The following is a 14,183-nucleotide window of genomic DNA, read 5'->3' as shown; positions in this document are numbered from 1 at the left end:
TATAATGAGAATGAGATTTCTGTCCAAAGTGCCAGGGATTCACAAGGATTGTTGACAGACCGTGTACCGATCTTGTGAAATCACTGAGGCAAATTCTGAGTGAGGTGGGAAATGAAAAATCCCTATCCTAAGAAAATGCAGGCTGAGCCATACTCTCATTGCTGTGCTGTGTGCTATACTGTAGACTGCACACAAGGGACAGCTAAAAAGCTGGACTAGCCAGGAGACTGAGGAACAATAAACTATCAAGAGCAAAATAAATTGTCATGATTACAGACCATTCTTCCCCAACCCCAAATCCACCATTACTTCCCAGGTAGCTAGCTGACAGAAAGAAATAAATGTAAGCAATACACTTTATTGTGGCATGTGACATAGCAGCACCAAAGGGTGCAACAGGTGGTCTGTGAGGGGATGAAGATGATGGGCAGAAATCTGAGGGAATGGGATCAGTGAACTAGATGAGATAACAATCTATTGGTTTAATTGGGTTAATTTGGTGTTCCTAAAAGTGGGGGACTGATATGTGAACTAAATAGCTCAGCCTATTGGTAATGTATTATAGAGTCTTTTATTACTGGATTGCTGAGAAATGTATCCTCAGGATAGCAGGACACAAACTTTATTACCTTACCTTTAGTGAGACTTACCTACATTTTCGTTTTCACTACATCATGTCAGGTATATATTTTTTTCTATATACAGCTGAAACTTCAGTTTTGCCCTGGCTGAGAAACAAGTCTTTGGGGTTATGGGAACTCAGTTGAGATATAAGCTTTGGGGGAAATTTCTTAACTCCCCTTTGTGCCTTTGAAAATCTCCCCCCTACTAAATAACTAAATGCATTTTACTCTCCTGTTTTATTTGTTTTCTTTTGCTGAAGGATCTGCGTCAGTACCTAGCTAACCTGGCTGAGCAGTGCAGTGCTGACAACAATGGTGCTGATCTCCCTGTAGTAATAATTCTTGATAACCTCCACCATATTGGTTCTTTGAGTGATATCTTCAATGGTTTCCTCAACTGTAAATATAATACATGGTAGGTAGCAGGTCTTAATTTCCCTGCCTTCTGTGATTAAAACAATTGAAAGCTCTTTATTAGTGTGATATGATGAAATATGTTATAAGGAACCCTTGTAACTCATATCCCGATTCAGCAAAGTACTTAAGCATGTGCTTAACTTTAAATATGTGAGTAATTCTATGCCTATTCAGCCAAGCACTTGTGTGTACTTCACTTAAAGCATATTTTAATGCTCACTGACTTCAATAACATTTAAATGTATGCTTAAAGTTAAGCATGTGCTTAAATTCTTTGCTGAATCAGGATCTTACCCCTTCCACTGCTCGAGAACACATCTATGTCATGGAATACAGGCACATTAGTTCCAGGAGAAGATCCCAGAGCTTGTGGGAGGGTAACAACAGATGCATGATGGTAGTTATCCCCAAGGTGTTTTCCTGGATACAGTATGGACCCCTGGAGCATGCTATACGGTAGCTTGTGGTAGCTGTTTTTGTGGTAGACCTCCTGTTTCCAACAGCTATACTGTGAGCCAAAAATTTACCTGGCTGTAGAAGAGTGGAAAAGTTGTTTAGACGTGGTACCAAAGGAGAATGTGATTGACTAGCTGTCTTTCGTGGTCAAAAAAGAATAAAAAGTAATTCAGGTATTTGAAAACTGCTAGCGGCCTATTAATCAGGCTATTTCTGCTATAAAAGCGCCTGTGGTAAGGGCTTCCCTTCATAAAATATTTGTGTATTATGGCTCAGTGCTCCTAAGATTCACTGGTTCCTGGAAGTAAAACCACTAAACAGGCCACAGATAATGAGGTATATGAGCACTGTTTTGCTTCATTTATTTTTAGTGCTTATGACCACTAGTAAAATGTAAGTGTGAAAAGGAAAAAAATGCAAGAACAAATATACTAAAAATAAGTCTGGCCAGAAATCATTGGAATTTGAGACCAAACAGCATCTGCACTTTCTTTTGTCAAAGATGGCTCCAGGCAAGATGAAAATAAAGAATATTTTCTGAACAGCCTCCTGGATGGATTCTGTGGCAGTGAAGCTTCCTACTAAATGTATTACTTTTCTCTTTTTAGTCCCTATATTATTGGAACAATGAACCAAGGGGTTACTTCATCACCAAATCTAGAGCTGCATCACAATTTCAGGTAAATACACTTTCTTTGTCTTTAAATGTGTCTGTTTTCCCCTGTGCAGGCCTCTGAGCCTTCCTTCCTCTCATTCCAGCTTATCCTCCAATACCCATCTTGAATTTAATCACACTCTACAGCTGTTTGTCTCTTCCCCCTTTCCCTTAATGACAGCTGTCTGTGTGGCACTTTTCCGCCTGGCAAAACAGACAGAATATCATTCCTGCTATCCTACTGCCATGGAGCAGCATGTTCAGAATTGTAGTAATATGCCCACCTTATATCATCCTGGATTTCCATTGACTCAGAAAGCACAGGAACTGAGATCACCTTTGTGATACAGACTAAATAGATTTTTATGATTTATTATTAGAATTGACTTTTATTTTAGGAGATAAGTAGCATTAAAGACCGATGTCATTGTTTCTGTGTTTAAGATGGAAGGCATTGTTTATGTGTTGTATGATTATTTGATGTTTTCTCTTCACATTAGGTGGGTGCTATGTGCTAATCACACAGAACCAGTAAAGGGTTTCCTGGGCAGGTATCTGAGAAGGAAACTGATTGAGACAGAAATAGACAGGAACATGCGCAATAATGACCTCATCAAGATCATTGACTGGATCCCTAAGACATGGCATCATCTCAACAGCTTTTTAGAAACACACAGCTCTTCAGATGTGACCATTGGTGAGTTCTTGCAAGACAGTGTGCTGCTAGACTTTTCTCAGCCAGGAGAGTAAAATAAGGGTAAAGCCTGAACCTTTCATAAAATTTGTGAAAGTTGAATTGACTTAGTAAAATCTTGTGTTTAAGCTGAGACTGAAAACATTAAATCACCATGGGAAATATGCTTTGCCAACCTGACTGAAACAAGGGAGTAATGGAAATCGCATGGGGAAGTCTGTTGTCCTGGGATTTCTATCCTCACTACCGGACTAAAGAGTTTCATATACAGTGTTTGCCATGGAAACATCGACCTGTGCAAGAATCTCCCCACTAACCATTCTACAATTAAAAGCTTTGCTGCATATCTACACACTATAGTTAATGTAGACACAGTTACACTGGTATAAAAGAGCTTGTGCTGATATAGCTAATTTGGGTTCAGCAAAGTGAAATAAACTATACTGGCAAAAGCACTTTTCTGTTGGTGTAACCGTGTCTTCATTAAGGCTTATAATGGCACAGATATGCTGGCAAAATATCACATCCCTTTAGCTTTGCCGCTAAAACATTCAAGTGTAGTTCAGGCCTTAGAAGAGGGGGAGACGGACTCTAATTTTTTAATAAAATGAAGCTGAACTCAGTACTAGCCAATAATTGTAGTGTTGGATAAACATTCTCTTTGTTCAAGTATGCCTTGGTAGTCATCTTCCCTTACATTTTTTGGAAGGTTTTTTCCTCACAGTTCATGTTATTTAACAAAAAACTTTTCTTCTCAGGTCCTCGCCTTTTCCTCCCCTGCCCCATGGATGTTGATGGCTCCAGAGTGTGGTTCACAGACCTATGGAACTATTCTTTGGTGCCATATCTTCTGGAGGCTGTGAGAGAGGGACTTCAGGTATGTAGGTAGAAACACTGTCTTGCTTCAAAAGAAAAAGCATTTTTTGGTTTTGGTTTTGTAAGCTTTTCATAGAATCATAGAATCATAGAATATCAGGGTTGGAAGGGACCCCAGAAGGTCATCTAGTCCAACCCCCTGCTCAAAGCAGGACCAAGTCCCAGTTAAATCATCCCAGCCAGGGCTTTGTCAAGCCTGACCTTAAAAACCTCTAAGGAAGGAGATTCTACCACCTCCCTAGGTAACGCATTCCAGTGTTTCACCACCCTCTTAGTGAAAAAGTTTTTCCTAATATCCAATCTAAACCTCCCCCATTGCAACTTGAGACCATTACTCCTCGTTCTGTCATCTGCTACCATTGAGAACAGTCTAGAGCCATCCTCTTTGAAACCCCCTTTCAGGTAGTTGAAAGCAGCTATCAAATCCCCCCTCATTCTTCTCTTCTGCAGACTAAACAATCCCAGCTCCCTCAGCCTCTCCTCATAAGTCATGTGCTCTAGACCCCTAATCATTTTCGTTGCCCTTCATTGTACTCTTTCCAATTTATCCACATCCTTCCTGTAGTGTGGGGCCCAAAACTGGACACAGTACTCCAGATGAGGCCTCACCAGTGTCGAATAGAGGGGAACGATCACGTCCCTCGATCTGCTCGCTATGCCCCTACTTATACATCCCAAAATGCCATTGGCCTTCTTGGCAACAAGGGCACACTGCTGACTCATATCCAGCTTCTCGTCCACTGTCACCCCTAGGTCCTTTTCCGCAGAACTGCTGCCGAGCCATTCGGTCCCTAGTCTGTAGCGGTGCATTGGATTCTTCCATCCTAAGTGCAGGACCCTGCACTTATCCTTATTGAACCTCATTAGATTTCTTTTGGCCCAATCCTCCAATTTGTCTAGGTCCTTCTGTATCCTATCCCTCCCCTCCAGCGTATCTACCACTCCTCCCAGTTTAGTATCATCCGCAAATTTGCTGAGAGTGCAATCCACACCATCCTCCAGATCATTTATGAAGATATTGAACAAAACGGGCCCCAGGACCGACCCCTGGGGCACTCCACTTGACACCGGCTGCCAACTAGACATGGAGCCATTGATCACTACCCGTTGAGCCCGACAATCTAGCCAGCTTTCTACCCACCTTATAGTGCATTCATCCAGCCCATACTTCCTTAACTTGCTGACAAGAATGCTTTGGGAGACCGTGTCAAAAGCTTTGCTAAAGTCAAGAAACAATACATCCACTGCTTTCCCTTCATCCACAGAACCAGTAATCTCATCATAAAAGGCGATTAGATTAGTCAGGCATGACCTTCCCTTGGTGAATCCATGCTGACTGTTCCTGATCACTTTCCTCTCCTCTAAGTGCTTCAGGATTGATTCTTTGAGGACCTGCTCCATGATTTTTCCAGGGACTGAGGTGAGGCTGACTGGCCTGTAGTTCCCAGGATCCTCCTTCTTCCCTTTTTTAAAGATGGGCACTACATTAGCCTTTTTCCAGTCATCCGGGACTTCCCCCGTTTTTCCAGGGTATGTTTCAGAAATGTGTCAGAGTGATGTGTTGTGCCATGGTGACAAAAAAAAGGGGGTAGAATTCTAGAAGTAAGCGTCAGACCCCTTTTCTCCTGCACTTCCTGATGAATGATTTGGCTTTTCTTAAGACCGTGCTTGTCTGTGACACGGTGATACACTCTTGTTCTTCTCTTCACTTGTATGTAATGAAGAGCAGGAATTCAGGGTCACCACACCCATTGCGAGGGAGGACTTCACAGGGGAAGGACCTCAAGGACTATATACTCATGGAGGAACAGGCTGTAGCAGAGCTCCAACCTTGTCCTCGTGGGTCCCACGCTTTCAGGCGGTTTATGCTAGCCTCAGAGGCTCACTGCCACCCTCCAGTAGCCCTTCTCTTTCTAGGGCCAGGGTACAGTCTACTGAGTCCTTTTTATCATAAGCCAGCAAGGAGGTTGATGAGAGAACTCCCACAGTCTGTTGTCCCTACCAGCTTATTCAAGAGAAGTTTGGCCTCCTGTCCTGGCAGGGGCCTGTCTACCCCTCCCAGGAGGTGTTTCTGTAGTGGCAGGTTCGGGGGGAACCTGGGCCCATCCTCTACTCTGGGTTCTGGCCCAGGGACCCTAATGGCAGCAGCTATTGGCAGCCGACCTTTCACTGCCAGAATTGCTACATTTCCCTAGGCCACTTCCCCACAGCTTCCCCGCTTCTCTCTCTTAATGCTTTCTTCACCCTTATCTTAGGGCTCCCTTTCCAGTGGCTTGAGAGTGTCTTCATTATCCAGCCCATCAGCCACACTTCCTCTCCTCTGGCTCCCTGTCTCTCCTCAGACTGAGTACACATTAGTTTAACAGCCTCACTGGACTCTTTGCAGGTTAATTGGAGTCAGGTGTTTTCCTTAGCCTAACGGCTTCAACTGACTCTTTGCAGGCTAATTGGAGTCATGTGTCCACACTACCCTGGAGCAGCCCCTGCTCTGGTCAGTCAGGGAACAGAAAACTGCTTATCCAGTGGCCAGTATATCTGCCTTCTACTACTCTACTGTACACAACTGGCCTGGGTCTATCACAAGGCATAGCAGAGATGTCCACCACAACCCCTCCTATCCCACCCACAACTCTTCCCAACATAACCCATCTTTCCGCAAACACCGGGGTATGGACTGCAACTTTTGTAGGAGGCAGTTCCCCCATGCTATGATTATTTTCCAATGGGCTTCTTCAGCCACTTTAAGGCACTTTGTACCAAGGGGCTGGTGGACATGAGAATCTGACTCTCTTTTGTCTTACTGCTCCCTCAGTTTCTGTCCTCTCTAATGTCTCTCTTATTCCCATCTTGTCTGTGGCATTTTTGCTTCTCTTTTCTTTCCTCTATATTCCTAACTATTCCCAACTTTCTTGGAGTAATCCTGCTACCTGATTTTTTTTTTCATTTTCTATTTGGCCCCTTTACATTTGTTCTCTTTTTGTTCACTACAACTTTGCATGCTATGGAAAGAATGGTATGGAAAGAGAGACAAGGTGGGTGAGGGAATATCTTCTGTTGGGCCAGAAACAAGCTTTCAAGCTACACAGAGCTCTGAAGAATTCAGAATTCTGAAGAAGAGTGCTGTGTAGCTGAAAAGCTTGTCTCTCTCACCAACGGAAGTTGGTCCAATAAAAAATATTACCTCACCTACCTTGTCTCTCTAATATCCTGGGACCAACATGGCTATAGCAACACTACGAACAATATGGTGTGGAAAGGTAACGTTTGCCAAAAATTAATCTGGTGATACAGCCAACGCTCATTGAAATTACTGCTTCATACAGTGAGGTCTGGAATCTTGCATTATTGAAGCATCTCTCTTTTCTAAAACTGCTTGAACTAACTGAGATAGAGTACTGAACATATGATAGGCACTGTCATGTCAAGATAAGTGCGGTTTATTTAGTCCCGGGGGGGGGAACTAATAAGAAAAAAAATAGTGTTAGTCTCTCATGCTCTGCCCTCATGCCAAGTCCCACCCACTTGAGACATTCGAATGAGTCATTTTCATAATATGGTTATGTCTTTTGTTTCTTGAGTACCTTAATAAGCAATGAAATAATTAACATTTAAACTGCCCTCATTAAACTGCAGAGTTAAAACAAAAATAAACTTGATATCAATAGGAGTAGTTCAATTAATTTTCACAATCATGAGGGCTACAGACTTTTTTTAAATGAAAACTTCAATTCTGGAGCATAAGATGGCAGCATCCAGAAGAAATTATTGGTTTGTCACAAACAGCCCAGTTCTTAGACATTCTGAATTGTTTAACAACAACATAATAATATACAGAAGTCCTACAGACTTGCTTTATATAGATATAGATATAGATATAGATATACTGCTGGGCCTACACTTTACAGAAAAGAAATGTTCTTATAGGAAGCAATAGGACCAAGATAATCTGAGTCCAGGAAAGATCATTGTGACACTCAGAGAAAATAGGACTCTCTGAGTAAACTGGAGATAAAAGGAGCTAGGTGAATTTCTTCTCTTCATCTATTGAAGGTGCTCCCTGCTAAGATTAAAGAGGCTTGCTTATTGTTCTGCTACAGCTTCCCTAAGCCTGTATAAATGGAACATCTCTGTTTCTATTTCCTATGTCCCCATTCTTTGCAAGATGCGTGAAAATAATGTCACTTAAAATGAGTTTTTTATTTTCCAACTACCACGCAAACAACTTCTTGTGATGTTTCTCTCTCTTTTCCCAAAGTTCCACTTCACATTTTATCAAAACTTGTAGCTTCTACTGTTCTCAATTTCTTTTAGTTCTCATTGGGGGTTGTTAGGTGTGGAGCACTTTTGAATACGCAACCATTTCATTTAGGTGCCTATTGGAAGTGAGCTCTTCTGAGATTCAGGCCATCGCTGTGGGTGTTGAGCACTTTTGAAAGTTGAGTCTCTGCTGCAAAAGTTGTTTAGATGTGTTTGATTTCATTTGTCTGATATTATAAATAGTAATGTATCGAAAAGCACGCAGTCTAAATAACTAAATGTATTATATCCATAATTTAGATGTATGGTAAAAGAGCACCATGGGAGGATCCTTCAAAGTGGGTAGCAGTTACTTACCCATGGAGCTCCGCACCTGTGCAGCATGAATGGCCATCATTACTTCAGTTAAGACCAGAAGATGTTGGGTTTGAGGGTTACACATCGACACAAGAAGGAACAACCTCCAAGCACATACCACAAAGCGACACAGAAGGGGATCCCTTGGTAAGAACGAAGCTTTTTGTTTACCTTTGTAGTCTGTGTTTCAACCTAGCAATTTGAAATATAAAGAATATACCAGTTTACTGGTCCATTATATATTTAATTTATATCAAAAAGAAGAAGAAAAGCAGGAGAACGTATCAGAATAGAAAGCATCACCCTTATGTTACAATTCTAAAATCTCAGTAATTTCATTGTATGTATTTCCCATCGTCTAGGTCAGGGATCGGCAACCTTTGGCACACGGCCCATCAGGGAAATCCGCTGGTGGGCCGGGATGGTTTGTTTACCTGCAGCATCCGCAGGTTTGGCTGATCGCAGCTCCCAATGGCCTGGATGTGCTGGCCGCCGCTTCCCGCAGCCCCCATTGGCCTGGAACGGGGAACCACGGCCAGTGGGAGCTGTGATTGGCTGAACCTGTGGACGCTGCAGGTAAACAAACCGTCCTGGCCCACCAGCGGATTTCCCTGATGGGCTGCATGCCAAAGGTTGCTGATCCCTGGTCTAGGTGCTTGCATGACCCTCATCATTGACCTAGCTGAACACTTCACACACATTAATCAATTGACCCTCAAAACACCCTGTATAGTTGGTAGATATTATCTCCATTTTACAGATGGGAACTGAGAAACTGAGATTAAGTGACTTACCCAAGGTTTCACGCACACAGTAGCAGAACAGGGAATTGAACATCCTTCTTCCCATTCATAGGAATATCTCAGAATAACTTATTATTACATCATTGCTTACTATATTGGAGAAACAAGTCAGTCAAAATCATTACAAAACAAAACATGTAATGCATTGTTTTATTTATCCTTTTAATATGCCCAAGGATGTTTGGATTAACTATTATGTACCGTGCTAAAGGTATACTATATCAGCCATACTAAAGTCCTATTATTTTATAAATCTCACTCAGTAGACTGCCTTTGTTATCATTTATAATTTAAATATAGAGAACTCCACTGCACCTACGCTGGGGGTGGTATTCCGAGAAATAGAGAAAGCCCAAAGAAAAGAGACCTTCTCTGAAGAAAATGCTCCAAAGTAGATTGGCACTAAAGAAATTACTCCTGAGTCCCCACAAGTGCTCAAGGCGTTAATCTCCCAGAAATCAGACCCAGCCTATATGACCCACTGTTTCCCACCTGACAAATATAGGAGTGGTCCTTTGTCCCTTTAGGATTTGCAGTGTGAATGAATCTTCTGGCCACATTCCCAGCCCATTCACTATCCTTTCCACATTGCAGTGTGCAGAAATGGCTAAGGCTCCTCCATTGTAGTGCAGAAGTAGTGTCTCACCATAATGAATCTTTGCTGTCTGGACCCTCTCCCATCCCCCAAGTAGCAAAAGTGTAGCATCTTCACTGCATATAGGCTTGAACCTGCATACATGAAGCCAATGGGAGGGTTGATACTGACTTCAGTGGTGGTGAATCAGGTCCATTGACCCTGTATGAGATAACAAGGCATTTCAGAATTTGTCTTATACATAGAATGTAACACATACGCACACACATCAGTATTTGTCTCATACATAGGTTATATAACATGCACATTGAATTTGGAGCTTAAAGCTGCTTCGTAGTATCCACAGTACAATGTTCAAAGCTTATAGGATTATCTGTGAATGGTGTAGCTATGAAGTATAGAGATTTAAGGATTCCTAAGCAAACTTGAAAAGGGTTCACACAAATAAAATACCTTCCCTATTCTTACCTTTCATTGCATATTTTTTTTGTTACAAGGAACCTGAACTGTTCACCTAAAATGTGGCACTGTCTTAAAATTAGGTTAATGTTTTTCAGTGCTCTGAGGACTTTGGCATGAGTGCTGCTTTATAAATAAAATTATCGTCATTATACTGAGTTTGTCGCTAAGAATCTGAGCAATTTTCTAAGGCAGGCTTTGGCTTCTGAATGTTTATCAAATGCACTACAGGCTCCGATAATACCCAAATTAATTATGTTATGCTTCCCCTTTCCTCAGGACTATGGTCTGCTGTTTTCTGTTACTGTTCCTTTTGCTGAGGTCAGCTCTTGAGCAGCAGATGGTACTCTTGTATGTAGCAGCTGGCTACAGTCCACCTCCCGACACACTCTCTCTCTCTGAGAGGGTGTGTGTTCGTGTGATCATGTTTGCAGTTGCTTTTCCAATTTATTCTGCCTACATTAGCCAAAACATTATTGGAGGCTTGACTGTCTCCAAATACGGGCCCAGATGTCCGGCTGTGATACTGTTTCCTTTGCCTGTCTGTGTTGCAGCTGCAGCCATTCACACCACTGAATTGCAGAGTTATTAGGCAGCGCTCTTATATCCCCTCTGGCTTATTAGACCTTTACCACTCATGCTTTTATTTAAAGCACAGAAGGCTGGGCAAGGGGTGGCAGCCAGGAGGAGCCACTGATATTTTGCCCATTCTGAAATCATTTTGCCCTTTCTCTCACTCTGGGTACCAGCACACAGCATACACCAGAATAGTTTAATTAATTTTTGACATAGCCCCTGCTGCATTAAATGCTACAGTGATTACATAAACATTTCCTTACCTTGTTTTTCAGATGAATATGCTAATGCGGCTCCAAGAAGCAGCAAATTACTCGAGTGCGCAAAGCTGTGACAGTGATAGCACCAGCCACCATGATGACATTTTGGATTCCTCTCTTGAATCAACTCTCTAGAGGGGACGAACCTTGGTAGAAGATTATAGTAAAATCTATTGCCACTGACTACTGCCAGTATTAAAGCAGCACATTGAGGTCCCTGATCAAGGGCGGTGTGTTGTAGGTAGGCAGGAGGCTTAACTCTGCAAAGTCAGGAATTAAAATCTAAGCGGAAAGCTTGAATTTGTTTAATTTCAAGGCATTTCAATATCAGTGGAGCCAAGTAAGACTCCATTAATCAACTGGAAAGGGCCCTAAATGGAGGGCAACTAAGCAGATTGCACATGTGTTAGCCAAACTGGAACCTTTTTTTGTTTTTCCTCTCTCTCTCTCTTTAAAAGTTTACAGTGAAAACTTTTTGTTTTTTCCTTTTCTTTTCTCTGAGGTGCTGCGTTAGCAATGCAGTCTTCTGATCCTCTTCTAACCTCTGTTGTGCCACATGGTGCTGGTCACAGGACTACAGTAGTGTTTGTCGTACACTACTGCCCATTCCAAAATGAATCAAAGATGATGATAGTAACTCAATAAGCACAAACAGTATTGTGCTATCACCAGAAAACACTACTGTGATATGCTGGATAAGTGCCAATTTAATTCTTAATTGCCATGGTCACAGTGACACTCTCCATGAAGTTTTTAGTGTACAAGTCACCAATTTTATAAAGTTGTTTTTACCACAAAGGTCTTTTTTAACCACCTGCCCACTCCTTTACAGTTTTATACCAATTATTAACCAACACTGACTAAAGGCTTTTTTAGGGCTTCATTTGTTTGAGCCTTTTCAGTGGAAGAAGGAACATTTCCTATGGTGCTGTTTCACTGCCTTAAAACATATTTCTAAAACAGTTTTACAGTTGGTTTAATTCCTAAACCATTGGTAATTTACACTGTTTTTTTTCATTTACTAACGAAATAACGTCAGTTAACACAGTAGCCTCATATCTGTATATCATGATTTTTTAAGAAATGGATAGGAGAAAGAACAGTTGCTATATAGTATTTTTATCTTGTGAATAGATTGCTCTGCCTACCCTAGGAAATATACAAGAAACCCAGAACCCACTTCCACTATCACCTAAAAGCTGAGAAAGTTGACCCAGATCCATTCAGTCCTGTGGAATGGAGTTTTTGAAGGATAGATGTTTCGAATTCTTATCCAGCAGAGCTGGATGCACTTGATGCAGCATGAGCACAAATATTTGTTTATTTTTTTTCTTTTTCTAGTTTTAAGCATGTTGTTTTGATTGCTATTGTTGTACATGAAAAAAAATAAACAGCATTAAAGAACACTGAAGCAGTGATGTCCACTGTGGAAGAGAAAGAGTTTATACTGTAAAAGTGGGTTGGTTTTGCACAGTCTACTGGGTGGGTATTGTAAATATAAAAAGCCTTGCACAAATCAAAACAAACAAACAAGAAATTGTATTTTATCCTGTTGGTGTTAAGAGATGTTACACTTGCTGAGATTTCCTCAATGTCGCAAACGAAGACAGAATGCAAACCTTAAAAGCTGTTTTTAACCTCGTGTGTTTGTCCTGTATTTACAGTTGCTATGACTATGCAGGAGCTATCAATGCTAGAGTGAGCATGTTTCAATTTGTATATTAAGACAATACATTTTGGGGGGCAAAAAATGAAATTTTAAGTGCATCTGTCATGGCAGGCTACAAACAGATTGCATGAAAATTGATCAGAATAATTGTAAAAGCTATTGCCACAAGAAATAACTGGATAAAATAATTTTAAAAAATAATCCAAGGGCTATGGCATTGTGTATACATACTGTACACTTAAATGGATGTTACCTTCAGGATGTGTAATTGGTGCTACTAACTCTTTGTGGCCACCCTGTGGTCATTTGCTGTAAAACAAAGACAAAGAAATCAATAGGAGTACCAGTGGCACCTTAGAGACTAACAAATTTATTTGAGCATAAGCTTTCATGAGCTACAGCTCAGTGAGCTCACAAAAGCTTATGCTCAAATAAATTTGTTAGTCTCTAAGGTGCCACAAGTACTCCTTTTCTTTTAGCGAATACAGACTAACACGGCTGCTACTCTGAAAGAAATCAATGCAGTTTTCAATGGCACTGAGCTGCATCAGTGAATCTAGCAGTCCCTACACGGTGCTATTGCCCTAGTACAAACTCTAATTGATTTTATGCATGTAGAATGTAGTCAGACTGATGTGGAGCCCCAAAACTTAGATCAGTTTCTGTTGTAAAACATCAGCACATGTATCTGAGAGCTGACTAAAAAACCTGCTGCTCTTTGTTATATATGTGTTCTGAACAAATTTGCAAATCTTTTCCTTCCATTTTGACACAAACACACACAATATTACCATATACAAAACTTCCTGCAATACATCTCAGTGAGTCCACCTAGTTTACAACTTAAAAATTGTTTGTGAAACATTTGTCTGTATACATTTTATATTTTGTACATTTTTTGATGTAACATATCATGTAAATAGACAGAAACAGTGAAATAAATCATCTGAAAAGTTTTGTAGTCTTTGTAAAGCCCTAATAATAAGTATTTGGTGTCATCGGACTTAACTGGATGATGTATTTTTATTGGTTTATTGTTCCTCTAGCTTGTAAACCAGCTTGCATATATTTTTTTGCAGGTGTGCACACTGTATCTGTCTAAATTATTACTTTGTCATTAAAGTGGAATTATTTATTGAAAGTGCAGTCTGGTGTCTTTGCAATCAGGAATACTGAATGATTGGGTTGTATTTCAAAGGTAAAATATGTAAACAAAATGGCAAATGGAAGGAAGTAATTTTCTATATATACTGCATAACTAATCTTTAAAGAATGAAAGCATGTATTCTCTCTAGTTCCGGTGATCCTTTTGCTGCTTTTGAATGACAACTTCCAGGCAGAAATCCAAAACAGAGTGGCTAAATAGTTTAGGAACAATCTAAGGGCCTCATTCTCGATTCCACCAGATTTATTCAATTGCAACACTACTGGTTTCACCCATGTAAAATCGTTCCTATAGTATATAAGATTTTAGGGTTACATCCTC

At 40.8% G+C, this 14,183-nt stretch overlaps 1 protein-coding gene across 1 annotated transcript in view; it reads left to right on the top strand.

The window, feature by feature from the left end:
- Positions 1 to 13,834, top strand: part of NAV3 (neuron navigator 3) — a 355,811-nt gene extending 341,977 nt beyond the window's left edge. The window contains 6 exon segments of the mRNA XM_043492958.1: positions 884 to 1,038; positions 2,105 to 2,176; positions 2,652 to 2,848; positions 3,604 to 3,722; positions 8,279 to 8,482; positions 11,044 to 13,834. Coding sequence (XP_043348893.1) covers positions 884 to 1,038; positions 2,105 to 2,176; positions 2,652 to 2,848; positions 3,604 to 3,722; positions 8,279 to 8,482; positions 11,044 to 11,163 — 867 coding nt within the window. The 3' untranslated portion in view covers positions 11,164 to 13,834.
- The last annotated feature ends 349 nt before the right edge of the window (positions 13,835 to 14,183 follow it).

Source organism: Dermochelys coriacea, chromosome 1, assembly GCF_009764565.3.
Source record: "Dermochelys coriacea isolate rDerCor1 chromosome 1, rDerCor1.pri.v4, whole genome shotgun sequence".
Lineage (NCBI taxonomy): Eukaryota > Metazoa > Chordata > Testudines > Dermochelyidae > Dermochelys > Dermochelys coriacea.
This window is presented reverse-complemented; position numbering and strand designations above follow the sequence as displayed.